Raw genomic sequence first — 16,852 nt, forward strand, 5'->3', positions numbered from 1 at the left:
TTGCCAACTGCCTTTTTTTTGGCATTGACAAACACATTCTTCTTTTTTTTTAAAACCTTTATTTTCCAGTTTTTGCAAAAAAGACATGACATTAAAGATACAATGCAGTTGAATGATTCAGCAATTACGAAAAGAAAAACAATAAAAAATATCTAATAAAACAGAGAGGAACAAAACATATCACCAAATGATAATGTGTCGTGGACAAAACACACCTTACACACCAAAGGGTAAAGGTGGCATAAAACACACAGAAATAAGCAAGCAATAATCTCGCAATCAAATGTCAGCGGCAGCAAAAATCTAACCTATACCTTCAGGGGTAATGCCGGCCTGCAACTGAGATTCGTGTGCTGCCTTCCACCGGGAAATATAGTCCCTGTATGGGTCCCATATATCAATAGGTCTGGACGCGCTGGGAAGCAGAGTACTGAACTCCTCACAGTTGATATTGCAGAACGCCATGCTGTTCAACCACGAACGCAGTGTGGGGGCGCGCCTGCTACCCCACAACAGTGCAATCTCCCGTTTGGCCAATAGGAAGCCCAGCCATGGACAGAGGCAGTCGTAACCAACCTGCGACTCTAACGCACTAATTGCTCTGCCATAATTCAGGTGAATCATCGAGGTGGTGTCCAGGTGAATATGGACCCCCAAATATCTTACCGAATCGTCACACCGTTCCAATGGAAACTCACACTGCCAGCGCTTAGTACCAGTCGTAAGGGGAAAAATAACTGATTTATGCCAATTAATGTGGAGCCTGGAAAACTCACCAAACCGGACGATCTCCCGAATTAAGGGGGCCAAGTTGACCTGGGGCATTCGAACATAAAGGACGGTGTCGTCTGCATACATAGATAACAACAGAGGACCAGTACGGCACTGCAACCTGCTTTTTTAGTGATTTTCCTGGAATTGTCTAGCTAAAGGGTCCATGGCCAAAATGAAGAGAGGATAAGGGGCAGCCCTGTCTCGTGCAGTGTGACAGAGGAAAAGGAAGGAAGTCAGCCAGTCCCGGGTTGGGAAAAGAGGTCCAAACTAGACTGTGGTGCTTCATCCCCTCTTGCCCCCGTACTACATGCTGCTCTCTCTCGACCATGTTCAAGTTCAAGTTCAGTAATTTGTATAGCGCACTACTCACCCAGAGGGTCTCAAGGAAGATTGGGTGCAATACTTATCGAAAAGCCAGGTTTTGAGCTGCTTTCTGAAGGAGAGGTGGTTCTGCGTAAGACGAAGGGGAGTGGGGAGAGAATTCCAAGTCTTGGCTGCTAAGTAGGAGAAGGATCTTCCTCCCATGGTGGATCTATGGATGCGCGGCGAGGGCTTGATTGGATGAACGTAGTTGGCGGGTGGGTGTGTAGAAGGATAGTCGTGTGTTGAGGCATTCAGGTCCTAGGTCGTAGAGAGCCTTGTGTGCGTGGGTAAGGAGACGGAATGTGATTCTCCTGTGTACTGGGAGCCAGTGGAGGTCTTTCAGGTGGCCGGAAATGTGAGCATGGTGGGGGATGTCCAGTATGAGTCTGGCTGAGGCGTTTTGGATGCGTTGGGAGTTTTTTCTGTAGTTTGGCTGTGGTTCCGGCATAAAGGGTATTTCCATAATCCAGTCGACTAGTGACCAGTGCGTGGGTGACTGTCTTTCTTGTTTCGGTGGGAATCCAGCGAAATATTTTTTTGAGCATACGTAGGATGTTGAAGCATGAAGATGAGATGGCGTTGGCTTGTCTGGTCATCGAGAGGGAGGAGTCTAGGATGAAGCCCAGGTTACGTGCGTGATCTGTAGGTATGGGTGCTGTACCCAGGGCCGGTGGCCACCATGAGTCGTCCCAGGCAGAGGGAGGTGATCCTAAGATGAGGACTTCCGTTTTCTCCGAGTTTAGTTTTAAACGGCTGTTCTTCATCCAATCGGCTACTTCTTTCATTCCTTCGTGTAGATTTTGACGGACATTTTTCGTGTAATTTCACTGTATATATATTTTTCACACTTAGAGCCTCTCGGGAGGGTGTGCCTTAGCGCGCGCATACCACCGGAGAACTTTTATATAGGTCCTGAAGAAAGCTGAGCGACACGCTATAAACAGCTGAAACATGTCGACCAATCTTTGCCTTTGAATTAGGATTCCGGTTACTTAATTAAGAACCTGGGGAGTCCGCTCACTTTGTTTTTAATTAATGCGGGTGGCCATTATTAAAAAAAATTCTAAAGGCACAACCCTTGCATTTTTTAATTTTTTGACACATTTGCACGATCACAGTTAGTCACCTCTTAATTTGGGCACTGTTGCACTCACCACATCCTGCTCCGCTGTAACCAGGCGTCGTAGCACGCTGGGGAGACATTCGGTCACCCCAGCGGGGACCCGATGATGAAGCATGTCACAAACTAGTGGTGAGTGAGGGTCCTTCAAAGAAGTAGGGTTCTCTCCCTCCACCCACGATTGGGTGACCAACAAGCCCCTAGACTCTTCTCCAAGCTGAGGATAGTCTCTTGGGCATAATCAGGGACTTAGAGACTACCCCGCTGTGTGTACTACACGCATGTGAGCATTGATCACGCGTGCGGCGCACAGCGGAGTTTATTTTTAAACAAACCTTCCAACTATCACATTTATTTCTTTGTATCACAGTCACTCCTTTGTTGTTTATAATTGCCAGCATAACACTCAACAGACTCACAGGAAGGCTGTATAAAGGGAGAATTGCCCTACAGGATTTAAAGCGTTACTACTTGGCATCCCAACTAATAGTTGTGAATGACTGGGGGTTCCGTCAATGGCATCTCAAAGTTGGGTGATATATGGGATGCCAGAGGGACTGCTATCTTCCCCAGGACTACAACGTCAATAAGAATTTACAGACACCCAATATTTCAAATCTCTGCAACTGAAGCACACATTAGGCAGATGCAGCCAGGTGCTACAAGATGTAGCAGAATAATCCTCCTTCAAATACTGAGTCTAGGCAGCACCCCTACAGAGTCACACTATATCCCAGGTCTATAAAACACACTTCGGTAACTGTGAACAACCCCTTTAAAACCTCAAAGACCAATGGGAGCAGGAACAGGATAATCTGCAAGATAATGATTAGGAAGTGACTATCAGAGTGGACTTTCGACTGGTACAATTTACAATCCTCCACAGGCATACTTCAATAGGACGAAGTTGGTAAAAATAGGTAAGATCGGAAACGATAGATGCCTTTGGGGTTGTAATTTGGCAGGTTCTCTACTCCATACATTTTGGCTATGTCCGTGCATCACCTGTTTCTGGGTTGGCATACAACTAAGACTGAGATATCACAAGAATGGACATTGACCTTAATCCACAAGTAGTCGCACTGGGCATGTGGAGTGAGCAAAACATCCCAAAGTATATGTTATTATTCTGCAGTATTGAACTAATGGCAGCTAAGAGAGATATAGTCAAATTGTGGGGATGTGTGACTCTTCCATCTGTAACAGAATGGTCCAGAAATATGGACTGATGCATGCGTGCAGAAGAAGCTGCATACATGGCTTGAGGGTGTCCCCATAAGCTGTCTAAGGTGTGGGGACCCTGGAAAGAGTTCAGGAACATAAGTGTAGAGGAGTCAGGGACACAATGAAATGTATCTGCCTATATGGGAATGGAGAGAAATCAAGGGAGCATGAAGTGCCTGGTTAGCCATTGACGATAAACTTAAGGATGCGCCTCAAAACTGAAGTATAAGGTATACTGTACACTGAACTGCATTCTGTGACACTGAGATCACCAATTTGAGTTAATTACAGATCCAATATTGTAAAACTTTAATAAAAAGAGTTTTTAAAAAATCCTTCAGGGATTATTCTTTGAATTGTACAATAGTGTAGAGTGACAAACACTGTTTTGGTTGAAATTTGGCAAAGGTTCGACACTTATGGTCCTGAGGAAGGCATAAAATGCACACCTTAGGTGTTTCCACTCGAACCAGCGGGTGCTGACACTAACACAAAATCTATGTTTTCCATCATCTCCTCCCTTGAGACTAAGAAATACTGGTATTGCAGCGGTTCTTGAAACTATAGATATTTTTGAACAATACACAGCATGTGGAGCAAGAGGATATTTATGCTGCACAATATTAAAGGTAAATATACATGTTTATATTTACTACTACTATTTACTACTACAGCCAGATGCTTCTACTTTTTTGCTATTCACCAGTTTTGAGTAAAGATTTACACTTAGGTGTACACTTACATGTCTCAACACCCTCAAATGAGTGGGTGGAGCCACCTGCAATAAAATGTAGGACTGAAAAAGTTACAACTAATAAGCTTTTGCCAGTTGGTTGAGATCTCTATCACTGGGGTTGAGATATGTCTGTGGAAATGTAGAAGGACACAAGTTTATTACGTTTTTTAAAGATTTCACAAACTATTTAAGGTATAATAAGAATATAAAGTATTTAAAAATATTTATCAATGAACGGGAACAAATAAAATAAAATTTTACAGCACATTAACTCAGCAAATTAAATGTGTATTTAATAATAGAATTATGTAAATATATTCATTAAATTTAATTTATATATGAATTTTTAAACAATTTTCAAAATATACACACACTCACTTTTATTTGTATGTATTATTGAGCAAACTAAGTTAAAAGTTATATATATTCAATTAATGTAAAAACTATTTTAAATTAATGAATACATTTTTTTTAAATAAAAAATTATGTATACGTTTTTTTCACTAAATACATATATACACACACACACACATATATTTCTATACTTATATCTGCCTCAAACAATTTTAATTTACATAATATAAGCTGTCATGTGGTGTTATTGTGATTCTCTGCCTGCGTTTTTTTTAGATGGGAGTGTTTTTTCTCTAGCAGTGGTTGGCAATGACTGGTGCTTGACACCTTTAGGGCTGTAGTAAACTAAGCAGTGTATTTTGTGAATTACAAATGTCTTACTCTTTTGTTGGTATGTATTTTTTGTATTAGCATGTCCATTTCAAATATCTCCTTAAATTTCCCTACACCCATTTAGCAGTTATTATTCTCCCTTATTTCACCACTCTCGCTGATCCATCCCACATTTACTACTGATTTCTATACCTATGTGTGCTGAGATCTCTGCACAGAAAAAAATAGTACAAGGGAAGGCGGGTGTAGGAAAGTTCCCCTTTTAGACATGGTCACCCCCACTTTGTGCTTGGTATTTGCTGCAATTTTGACTGAAGTGAACTGTCAGTGCCAGTGTTCTTTCCTTAAAGCAAGGTAACTCTTCAATTGTACCACATTTGGCAAGACCTGTAGCACCTCTGTAAGTCCCTAATAAATGCTACCCCTGGTACCTAGGGCATAGGTACTAAAGCAGGTCTCTAGGGGCTGCAGTAGGTTTTGTGCCACCCTAAGGGACCCACCACCAAGCACATGTATATGCCATTGCAGGCTGCATGAAATGGTGCAAACAAGTGTGAAAACACATGTCACACACCCTGTGTGCGATGCCCACAGACACTGCATGCAATATATGTAAGTCACCCCTACAGCAAGCCTTATAGTCCTAAGGCAGAATGCATTATATTGCATATGAGGACAAATCTGCATGAGCAGATAGCATATATGCCCCTGTGCTGTCTAGTTCAATTACTAGAGAGTGCAAGTGAACAGAAAGCCATCTTAAGTATATGTACTGGGCACTGGTAATTACGAGCTCCTCAGCTAAATGATGGCTTCACTGAAACCTATGGTATTTGGCAACAAACACCTTGTCTTAATAAATCCATAACGATGTCAGTAGTGGATTTATTAAAACATGCACCCAGAGGGCACCTCGGAGGTACCTCTGAAAACCTACCAGTCTCTTAGTGTGCTGACTGACTGGTATTGCCCAGACTGCCACCACAGACATGTTGTGACCCCCTGTGGGTGGGGGGAGAGCCAATACTCTGTGAGACCAGAAACAATGGAAGGACTTCACACCTCATCGAGCAGGATGGCTAGTCATTTAACAGCTTCGAAGACACTGCCACCTTTGATATGCCACCCTGCCTTCCCCCACACCTGGGAGATGCTACACCCTGCCTAGAGGACCATTTGGCACCAGGACAGGTGGGAAATTAGCTATGCAAGGAGGCAAATTGCACTACCAGGCAACTCCCGCACCTAAGGTGGGCGGCCTGATATGTTATACGAAAGAATGGTGCCACCTCGATTTTGGTGGAATTACGAACTTTGGGACAAGTTTAGCTCATTCCCCACAGGACGTGGTCATATAGGGCGTGTAGTGACCCCAAGGGTAAGTAACCCATTGACTAATACCCCTCACTCACTTTAACACACCTAAATTCAGGGCCCCTGACACCAGGACCTCAGATTATCCTGCAAAAGAAGAAGAAGGATCAATAAGAGTTGAAGAAATGAAAACTTCTGACTACTAGTAGACTTTGGCACCAAATCCTGCCTCCCTGCACCTGTCCTGTCAATCCCTACAATCCGAATTGTCCTGCAGCTGTGCATCCTTCAGAAAGCCTTGGAGGGCCTCCAGTGCTTTACCAAGCTGTCAGCATCTCCCTTGGAGTGAAGGACCCACTTCCCTGCAACCTGCAGTGATCAACAGCAACGTCAGGTTTACAGTTCTGCTGACCACCGGGTTCACCAATGCAGCATCTGCCCAGTAGGAGGTCACCACACCAGATGTGAAGACACCAGGACCAACCAGAGCCGCACATCAGTATTGCAGAGGGGGCATCAAGAGTGGCCCAGCTGTCCTGTTTTGCCCCCTCTGCAGGTCTAACTGGGAACCATGAGAGCCTTCGACGCACTGGCCCAGCCAACCAAAACCCTCTGCACCCTAGCACCTTGGCCCAGGTCCATGACAACCTACCGTGCCCCTCCTACTCCCAGTACCCTCAAGAACCGAGCCCCCAGCAGTTGGGAACTTCCAGACTTGTCCCCCTTAGCAGCCTGTTTCTAGGCCCCCCCCCATTAACTATGTTGTAGCGCCCCAGAATACGTTTGCAATAAGTATGCAGTATGTTTCTTTCTCCATCGGAAAGCATTATCACGGAAAACAGCATTTTGTGCTACAATTTTACTTACCTGTACAATTTGATATCTCGAAAAGTACTTACCCAATTACGAAGTTCTTGGTGTTAAAATATATATAAAATACCTATTGTGTTTCTAAATTTTTCATGAGTTTCTTGTTGAGCGTGTATCTCATTTATTGACTTTGTGTGTACAACAAACACTTAGCACTTACCCTCTGATAAGCCTAAACTGCTTGCCCACACTACCACAAAAGACAGCATGTGGGATGATGAATGTATGCCCTGTAAACCAAGAAAGGACGTCTGGACTTTCTACATAGTGTACCTCTTCTTGGTACAATACATAACAAGCCGGCTTCCTAAAAGCGGGGGAATACCGCCACAGGTTTGTCAATTGCATTTTGTAAGACATGAGGCAGGTAAATCCAAACATTTAAATGCATCATTTTAAGCTGGTTACAAAGCTAAAGATTGGGAGAAAATCTGAGACAAAGACTACTTTGATGTTATGGTCTAAGAAAAAGAACCAGTAGAGTGACAAACCCATTCAGGTAAAAATATGAAAGAACATTTGGAACTGACATGAAGCCACGTAGAAGAACGGAGTAACATATGAGCAAGGATAGAAAAGTATTGTGCTGCCCATTCTCTCCTGGGGTTTATGATCTCAAGTGATGAAATGAAAAAAATATTAGGGTGTACAAACTTTTATGTCACATATATGTAGGCTTTATGAGGGAATGTCCTTAAACTATGGTTAACTAAAATAGTAACTGAAGTAATGGACTATAATGTATGGTTGCCTTCATACTAAGGGCTTGATTTAGATCTCAGCGGACTAGTTACTCTGTCAAAGTAATGAAGATTTCTTGTTCACCAAAATATAAATCCCAAAAGATAGACTGGGATTTATACATCGGCAGACGGGATATGCGTCACCGTTTTGACAGAGTAAACCATCTGCTGAGAACTAAGTTATGTAGTTAAAATGTACAATATTATAATGAAGACTGCCTTGTTAAAAACACATTATTCTGTAGACAGGAGAGACTGTTGCAGCTGGTCCACTCACAGTGCAGTAAACAATCACCACTGTTTGGAATTAGAATCGTTAGGTTTTGTTTACCTTTCATTAATAGATTATTGATAAAACAATAAACAATGATCAGGGCTAGTGGCATTATTCACTTCTGTAGCTGATGCCTTTCCTGTACAAATGTGGATTCATAACATCTGCCACATAATGTGCTGAACAATTTGCAGATGTCAACAAAAAGTTTGTAGCTCAAATTGATTTAAATAATACTGCCCGAGAATGTGCCATATACATAGTACAGCATAATATGCCTTTTCATGCCACATAATTTAGTGCTTCATTGTGGCATGGCCCTAGTGGCCCTGGCAATGCTAACATTTTGCAAACTGTTTATGGGGTTGTAATTAGGATGTTTAAACACATATTTTACAGGGATCAGTGAAATAATTTCCCTATGTCACGATTCTTAGTAAAATACTAGTCTTTACACCACTGCATTTTGGGCTATGAAACATGCAGAACTTGAAGGATACAAAGAAGTAGAATACGGGCGAGACACCTTGACGAATGTTTGACTACAGAGTCCTCCTGCCTCTCAGTGTGTATGCTGCTATGGACAAGCACATGCAATTTACATTCACAGGACATTCATCCTGAACTGAATCATAACAGAGACTGTAAGTTTCAATATTTTTGCCCGGATTCACGATTTATAGTGCACATGTGTACAATAATATAGGTGAGGCACATGCTATTAGGGATCACTCAGTTCAGAAGAAAGCCATTTGACCCTTAGTGGCAGCTGAGACCATAGCTGAAACATGTAGACCAGAGATGTGGGAGTCCATAATAGTCTTGTTTTACATCTAATGCTGTTGGCTATAAAACCCAATCATAATATTTGAAAAGATTGTGTGGGTCAGTATATTGTCAATCAGTGGACACTGATTGTAACTATGGCTCACTTTTGTGTGTAATGTTTCTATTTATAAATGGCAATAAAACTTTGAGAAAAAAAAGTTACCCAATATCAAATATTGCCTCCATTGATAGGGAAATCTTGAGGCAATTTTAACTATCTGCATTCCTGACAAAAATATCATTAACCTTCTCTGCTGTAAATCAGGCATCGAAGCTCACCCTAGATGCACTAGGTGACTCGGGTGGTAACCCTATGATGAAGCAAGCCACTAACTAGTGTTAGTGGATTAGGGTTCTTTTAAAAACCGAGTAGGAGTCCTACTTATCTGACAGAAGGGTCTAACAGGATTTAGGTAGCAAGCTTTCTCTTAGTGATTGTATGTAAAAGCATCTAAACATGTAACGTATATATATAATTTTCACAGATCCACCAAACAAGTAATGCTCTCACACGAGGGATAGCGAATCGGTGTTTAATCACCACACCAGACATGGGGGCCTATTAGGATGGCGGACGGACCTGCGTCCGTCCGCCTCCCCAGAGGAGGAGGGACCGTCCGCAGGGGCAGCGGCAGTCCCTCCGTGCTAATTAGGATGTGACCGCCACCCTGGCGGTCACATCCTGTATTTTTAACATTGCGGGGGGTGCTGCTTGAAGCAGCACACGCCGCAATGTTAAAAATAACATGTTTTCCTTTGCGTGCACGAAGCTGCAGGCACCGCGTGGTGCCTGCCGCTTCGTGCGCGCAAAGGCAGGGGGGTACCATAGGTACCCCCCATGTGCACCCCCCCTCACCCCTGGGGGCCCGCAACAGGCCCCCGAAGACAACACCGTATGCCTGAAATGCCGGGAATACCGCAGTGGAAAGGCATATGACCGCAGCTACCGTAATATGGCTGGCGGTGTCTGATAGACACCGCCAGCCATGTTAGAGCTTTTCCGCCGCGGTCGGAGGGCGACCGCGGCGGAAAAGCGGCGGACGGAAAATAGATCCCCCAGCCATCCTAATCTGGCAGGGGGTCTTTTTCCAGTCGGCAGCGGATAATCTGCATCCTCCAGGCCGGCGGTGGCGTCCGCCGGACCGGAGGATGCGGATTATCCGCAATCCTAATGAGCCCCATGGTTCGGCCCTTGTTCAACACACGGGGGATAGTGAAACAGTGTTTAATCACCACACCAGACACGTTTCGGCCCTTGATCAAGGCCCAGCAGCCCCGTAACGCATCTGGTGATTAAACACAGTTCCACTATCCCCCGTGTGAGCAAATAACTTTTTTAGTGGATGCATTTATATATATATATACATATGTCAATATTCACTCCCAGTCTCTTCTGTTGCGAAAAAAGGCCCCTAAACTCTCCCGTTAACTGCGGAGTGTGATTTTATTAATCACACACCATAAAAAAGTTAAATGTGTTTCGGCTACTGCTTAGTCTTGTTCACAATAGCAAGTGCCATCTTTGTATTGCTTTTTAAACACCACATGCTGCTACAAACAAACATGAAAAAATACTTAAATCTACATATGCACATAGAGCTTATAATTGAACTAAAGATGGTAAGCAAAATTATCAACAACAATAAAAATCAATATAGTGGCACCAAATATTTACCAATGCACCATATTTCATCCCATGATTAATAATACAATCATGGCAGTCATAGTCCTAAACATAAAGTGCTCAGTGCACACCAAAATCCATAGGAGATTCATATACACAACTGAACCCTAGTGGGCAGTATAACATAGTCAAAAAGGCTATGGACTTTTTGTTGTGATTCTACACATTAAATGAAGAGTAGATTCCAATGTAATTTTATTTATTTTGACAAGCCCATACTGCCCACTAGGGTAAAATTGTATTCATGAATATATATATATACATAGTGGAGCTGAGCCATAATCTGCAGAGAATACACACATCTTGCCCCATTTGAAAGAGGAACAAAGGTTAAAGAGAGAAAAAGGCTTACCGGTCCCCAGTCGGATGCTGTCCACTGCCAGTCGCAAGGAGGGCCTGTACACTCCTTCTCGCTGATGGGCCTTGCCTCCTCGTCACACAAGTGGGACTCTACCGAGCAGCGAACCTCCCGTCTCATGACACCTGTTGAGCCACAAGGAGCTGAGCACTAGCACACAGCAAGGGAAGATTAAAGTAGCAGGAGATGTGAAGGTGAGGATGGGTTGATTCTTAACAATTTAAGGCAGACAGCAGGATGCAAAGGAGAGAACTTGGGGGCATATTTACAATGGCCCTGAGACACTGTTACGCCGCCGGAGTGGCACTTTTGTGACGCTCAGGAGTCGAAGTGCCAGCCCATATTTATAAGGCCATGCAAAGACACCCTACGTGGCTTTTCAAAGCCATGTAAATATGGAGTAAAGCAATCACACGCAACACCCATGGTTTTTCACACTGCCCCAGATTTACAACATAACATAAATCTGGGGCAGCGCTAAAACTAATGCCTTCCAACAGCAAATGTAACCAGGACAAATGTTTACATTTCTACTTGTTTTTACCTCTTTCCTGCAGCACACATAACACAAGGAAAACACCAACTTTGATTGTTTTTGTGCAGGATGGTGTCTTCCTGCACAAAAACAATCATGCCAACAACACAGACACCTGTCTCTTAGTTTCACTGGATGAAAGTAAGTAAAACGAAACTTGGAGGCGGTAGGTTAAGACATCAAACTTCATGACAATTACTAGCATGAGCTGCAGACTTAAGTGAAGAAATAGCTTGGCAGAGTCAGGAATCCCTGACTGACTGGTTTGAGGTTGGCTGGACAAAATGGAACATTCCGAGACATTATTTCATGCACACACTAATCATTGTGGGGAACCAGTCTGCCAATTAACATCCATTCCAACTGTGAATTAACAAGACTATTAATGTGTCTGGTGCACATTCAGAGTGATAGTCCTTATTTATGCCATAAGTAATATACTTTTTTTTCCATCAACTGATCTGGTGTCCACAAATATTTTGTTGCATGACGCATATATAGGAAATGAGTAAAAGCAGCTCCATGCTATGAGATACAACGCAGTCAATGAGAAAACAAAGCACAGGTATTGTCCATTGTTGCCTCCGCTGGAGCACTGACCTTTGACCACAAAAGGCACCGCTCTTCTCATATGAAAGAGACGGTGATCAAACTCTTCCTAATTGTATTGCCATCTTTGTCTAGGCATTGAAAGTTATTCAAGAGATAGCACAAGTATGCATCCTGAGTGACAACAACTTCCTTGCAATCAGATGCTGGTCATGCATTTCAATTCAATTCAATTCAATTCAATTAACTTTATTTCGATAAAAGGTATCATAAAAGTTCATAAAAGATACAATAAATACAGTCATAAAATATTTATAAAAACCATTATATACGTAAATAATACCCTAGATACAGGTATTACATATGTCTTAGTTAATCGAATTTATCACAATATAGAATATAAAATATGTGTTCATTTAAACATTTCTTGAAATGTAAGGTTTTTTTTTTGGGTCATGCATTTGTCTATACATTGAGATCTGAGCTCCCTTGATACCCAAGTACATGGAAAAAGATAGATTTCATTTACAGACATACAGTTCTTTAAACATATCTTCAGCCTCTGAAATTCCCGACTGGAACCAACTCTGACACAGCTGAATGCCAACAGCCCCGGGGCATGGAGATGGAGCAGTTAGTAATCAGGAGTCACATCTGGAAGATCTGTATAGATGACTGATGTATTGCTAAGTCTGACTGGCTGGGGTGTTGAAATGGAAGCCAAACACAGATAACTCTGCTTGTACTGGCACTGTGTTCATTTGGACCTATTTAGACCAACCGTGGGCCAGCTTTTCAAGTTGGAGATCCTAACCTCTTGTTGGGAGCCTCAGCAGGTCTGGCCATTAATGCCATCAAGGGTATCCACACAAGGCTGAGGTGGGTGCACATCAATTTAAATATTATGTGATTAGACTAGGAATACCTACAAAATAATTACATTGAGCACTGAGTCCACGTTGTACTATCCAGCGGGCAATGAATTGGGGTCACTCCTAAACAGCCACCTCAATGTCGCCCAGTGTAGCACTCTTATGCAACTGCAGCTGTTCCATATTTTGTGAACAGCATTCAACTATTCAAGACCCACCAGTAACAGAGCATGACTTATCTTAGGAGAGGGTAGCTCCACTGGCCTTGGAACCAATAAATTATTTGCAGCAAGAGCGAAAGATGTGCTATCTAATGCCAACGTTTGTAAGTTGACAGTAACTTTGATCATACATACCCCTACTGTCCAAATGTAATGCCTATTCGATTTGTGACCCATAAGAAGTGTCACTCTTTTTTTATAGGGAAAGTCTACATGTTGTGTGCCAGTTCAAGCATATCTCCACTGTGTGAAACATGAGCTAGACGAATAGCTTTACTATCAGAGTCCTGAGCTTGCAGGTTCTGTGTCACCTGAGAGATAGCTCTGGTATCTGAGACTTTGAAGTTGTAGTTAATGTACCTGAGAGATCTCTGTGATGTATCTTGCTACAGTCTGTAAAATCAGTATCACCTGAGCTATCTCAAATATCTAAAGAAAATACCCATTAAAGATAGCTCTGCTATATAAATCTATAGCATATATGTTCTGAGTCAGTGCAGCATGAGGCCTGAATTGGTCGGACAGCTCTGTAACTGTGACCTCAGTATTTGATAGCTCTGCTGAGACCTGAGCATTTAGGTTCCAGATACCTTTGGGATAGTCCTTCTGTCTAAAACCCCAATATGTACATTGCACGAAGCCTCCAGGATTGCCATATTGTCTGTGGCTGAAATTTCTAAACCTGTATTATTTTAGCAAAAGCCATTAAGAGCCATGTAATACTATAAAAATATCTGCTGTTTAAAATGAACAAATATGCTGCGAGTCACTTAAGGAGAGCACTGGTATGTGAAATTTGAGCTTGTGAAAAATCTCTGCTTTCTGAGTCCTGTGCTTGCCAGCTCAATGTCACCAGAGGGATTGATCTGCTATGTAAAGGCCTGATTCTGTGAATGTTGGGTAGGAAGGGAGATAGAGTTTATGTCTAGTGCCATTCAGTGTAATTATAAGGATAGCTTTGTGACGAAACCTGCACCCTAAAGGTCTGTGTCTTTGAGGGTCAGTTCACTGATCTAAACCCAGAGCCTGTGAATGTGTGACTTAAAGGACTGTCCTGCTGTGTGAAGCCCCGTAGTGCTGCATCACTATATCTAATCAATTATTTGACATTATACAACCTTAAACCTATGTGGGCTGTGTCAGAAAGCCAGTGAAGTGATATCTTGGCAGAAGAAATTGGGTTCTATTTGTTAGTAAAAACCTCTAGTCTCACCAATTTGTAATCAGGATAATCCTTTTATGGATTCCACCATTTAGGCTTCTACAATAGGCAAGAGATACAACTCATAACACACTAAACCCTGACACCCAGCCAACACCACAGAGTAAAGAGAGACTGTGGATCCTCAACAGGACTCAATATTGACATCTACCTCACCCGCATACTACTAGCAGGAAAAAGGTTTAGTGCATTATGAGTTTTGTTGTGGTATGTGGTTTGTTAAGAATGGTGTGCATGAGTGTGAATTTATGGTTGCCCTAACTAATAGATCTTACTTCCATTCAAATAGAAGGGAAGTGAGAGGAGAGTACTGCAGGAGGCTCCGAAAAACTCAGACTGGGAACCCACAGTAAAAACAGGAGATACTTATCAACAAGGAATAGAGCAACAGATGGATGTTAGGCTAAGTTTCAAGAAGCGCAACGTAGTGAGAGTACTAAAGCTGGCAAACTGAGGATGGAGCAAGTGAACGATTTGCTCACATTCGGTAACGCTCTTTCTGGTAGATCTATCTCGACAGAGATTCCTCACCTTTAGAATATCCCAATGTGCCAGACTGGATCTGGAGGATGTAAAACAGCAATTCTTTGGAACATCAGAAAATGACGTCGTGCATCTTTGCACTGCTTTCGTTCAGCCCCAGAACTAACAATAGAGCCACATATAAGAGCCACCCTTGCACATCAACAGCAGTTTCTTTCTAAACTCTGTCGGAGCTTTCCAACGCAGAACCCAACAATAATCAAAGATACCAGTAAGCAGATCTATAATTTGGGACGGTTTTAGATGGGGAAAAGAGAGCATTCCCCAGAAAAGGGAGGAGGGAGGGCAGTAAGAAATCTGCGGTTAGAGTAGCTACCAAAAAGTGCATTTCTTAACGTAAACAACTTGTTCTTCTGACGGATACTCTAAACTGCAGATTCCTCACCTATAGAATAGATACCAAAGCAGTACTTCCCAAGGTGGTGGGTCTATGCAATGATTTAAACCATAAGGTCCTGCAGGACCAAATGGGTGAAATGACATTTCTGTCAAACCTGGCTTTCAAGACAGTAGTGCTTTGTGAATGTGCATACTGACGCCCACATTGAATCGTGATAGATGTCAAGGACAGTCTCTCGGCATGCCTGTGCAGTGAATCAGCCTTGGATCTAGCAGATATGAACCTTAATACCTCTGAAGGCTGCGTCTTGGCTAGTGTGTAGCAGATATTTAGGGAGAATGCTATCCACCTTCACAAAGTCATTTTTCTACACTCCCTTGCTTTTCTTTGTCCTAGAGAACCTCACAAAGGGCTGATCATTGACCCTTTGCTATGACTGATGTAAAAGCTTAAAGATGTTTTAGGGTCCAGCCGATGGAGTATCTCAGTAAAGATTTCACGAACACCAGTTTCTTCACCTTAGTTTCTTTATTGTCATTGCATTCCCAGCATAAATCAACCGCCTTTCCTTCTTCGGCTTTCTCTCCCTTCTCCCCCTATATTTCAAATGATGTCACACTTACATAGCGAAGATTCCACCCGTCACAACTCTACATGATCTTCCCCTTAAAATAATGAACTAAAATAACATAACATTAATACTTAAACTCTGAATTCAATAATAAAGGCCGAAAGATTAGCAACATTGAATTAACATTTCAGCTTAGAGACTTTGGGCCCGATGTAGGTCACCAATTACCGGTCGGTAACGGCCGATTTCGGCCGTTACCGACCGGTATTTGGGATTTGACATGTAGGTAGGCTTAATTTACAGAATCGGTATATTTACCGATTCGGTAAATTTACTGATTCTGTAAAATACCGAATCGGTAAATTTACCGAATCGGTAAATACAGATGTAGGTGGCATTGAAAACAGTGCCACAGGCCATTACCGATTCGTTATTTACCATGTAATACTATTACATGGTAAATAACGAATTCCAGTGTACATGCACATCTGTGCATGTACACCTGTGCCATGTGGCACACAGACATGCCCTAAGGGCATGTATTTGTGTCACTTGGCACACAAGACATGTCACCCTTGCAAAATCGGTAATTTTACTGAATCGGTATTTACCGATTCGGTAATTGACATTGATTCCTATGGGCCTGTAGGCCCATAGGAATCAATGCCAATTACCGAATCGGTAAATATTCGGTATTCTAGAGTCGGTAAATCAGATTTACCTACATCTGGGCCTGAATATGCAATTCATCTTAATAGTGACTGAATGATACTGAGTTCATTACTATTACTAGTTGAAGGAAATACATCTATACACTCTGGCCCCTTTCACTTCTTCCACTGAGGTTTGTTGATTTTACACACAGTCCAAAAACTCCATGTAGTTCCATCACTCAAAACAACAACATTATGCTTCACTTCTTTAACTGTATGAGAAGAAGAATATTTACTATCACCCTTCCGAACAATTCCCCCCTTTCTTAAGACCACCTGATCATCTTTGTCAATCCAAATTTTCTTCGCGT

At 42.4% G+C, this 16,852-nt stretch overlaps 1 protein-coding gene across 3 annotated transcripts in view; it reads right to left on the minus strand.

Annotated features, from left to right (window-relative positions):
* The window catches only part of LOC147747724 (ADAMTS-like protein 2), a 381,417-nt gene that overhangs the window by 51,379 nt on the left and 313,186 nt on the right, over positions 1 to 16,852 (minus strand). For all 3 annotated transcript variants that reach the window (XM_086955321.1, XM_086955335.1, XM_086955329.1), the window contains one exon: positions 10,970 to 11,125. In XM_086955321.1, the coding sequence (XP_086811447.1) occupies positions 10,970 to 11,125 (156 nt within the window). The remainder of the gene's footprint in view (positions 1 to 10,969; positions 11,126 to 16,852) is intronic.

The sequence above is a fragment of the Lissotriton vulgaris genome, chromosome 1_1 (genome assembly GCF_964263255.1).
Source record: "Lissotriton vulgaris chromosome 1_1, aLisVul1.2, whole genome shotgun sequence".
NCBI lineage: Eukaryota > Metazoa > Chordata > Amphibia > Caudata > Salamandridae > Lissotriton > Lissotriton vulgaris.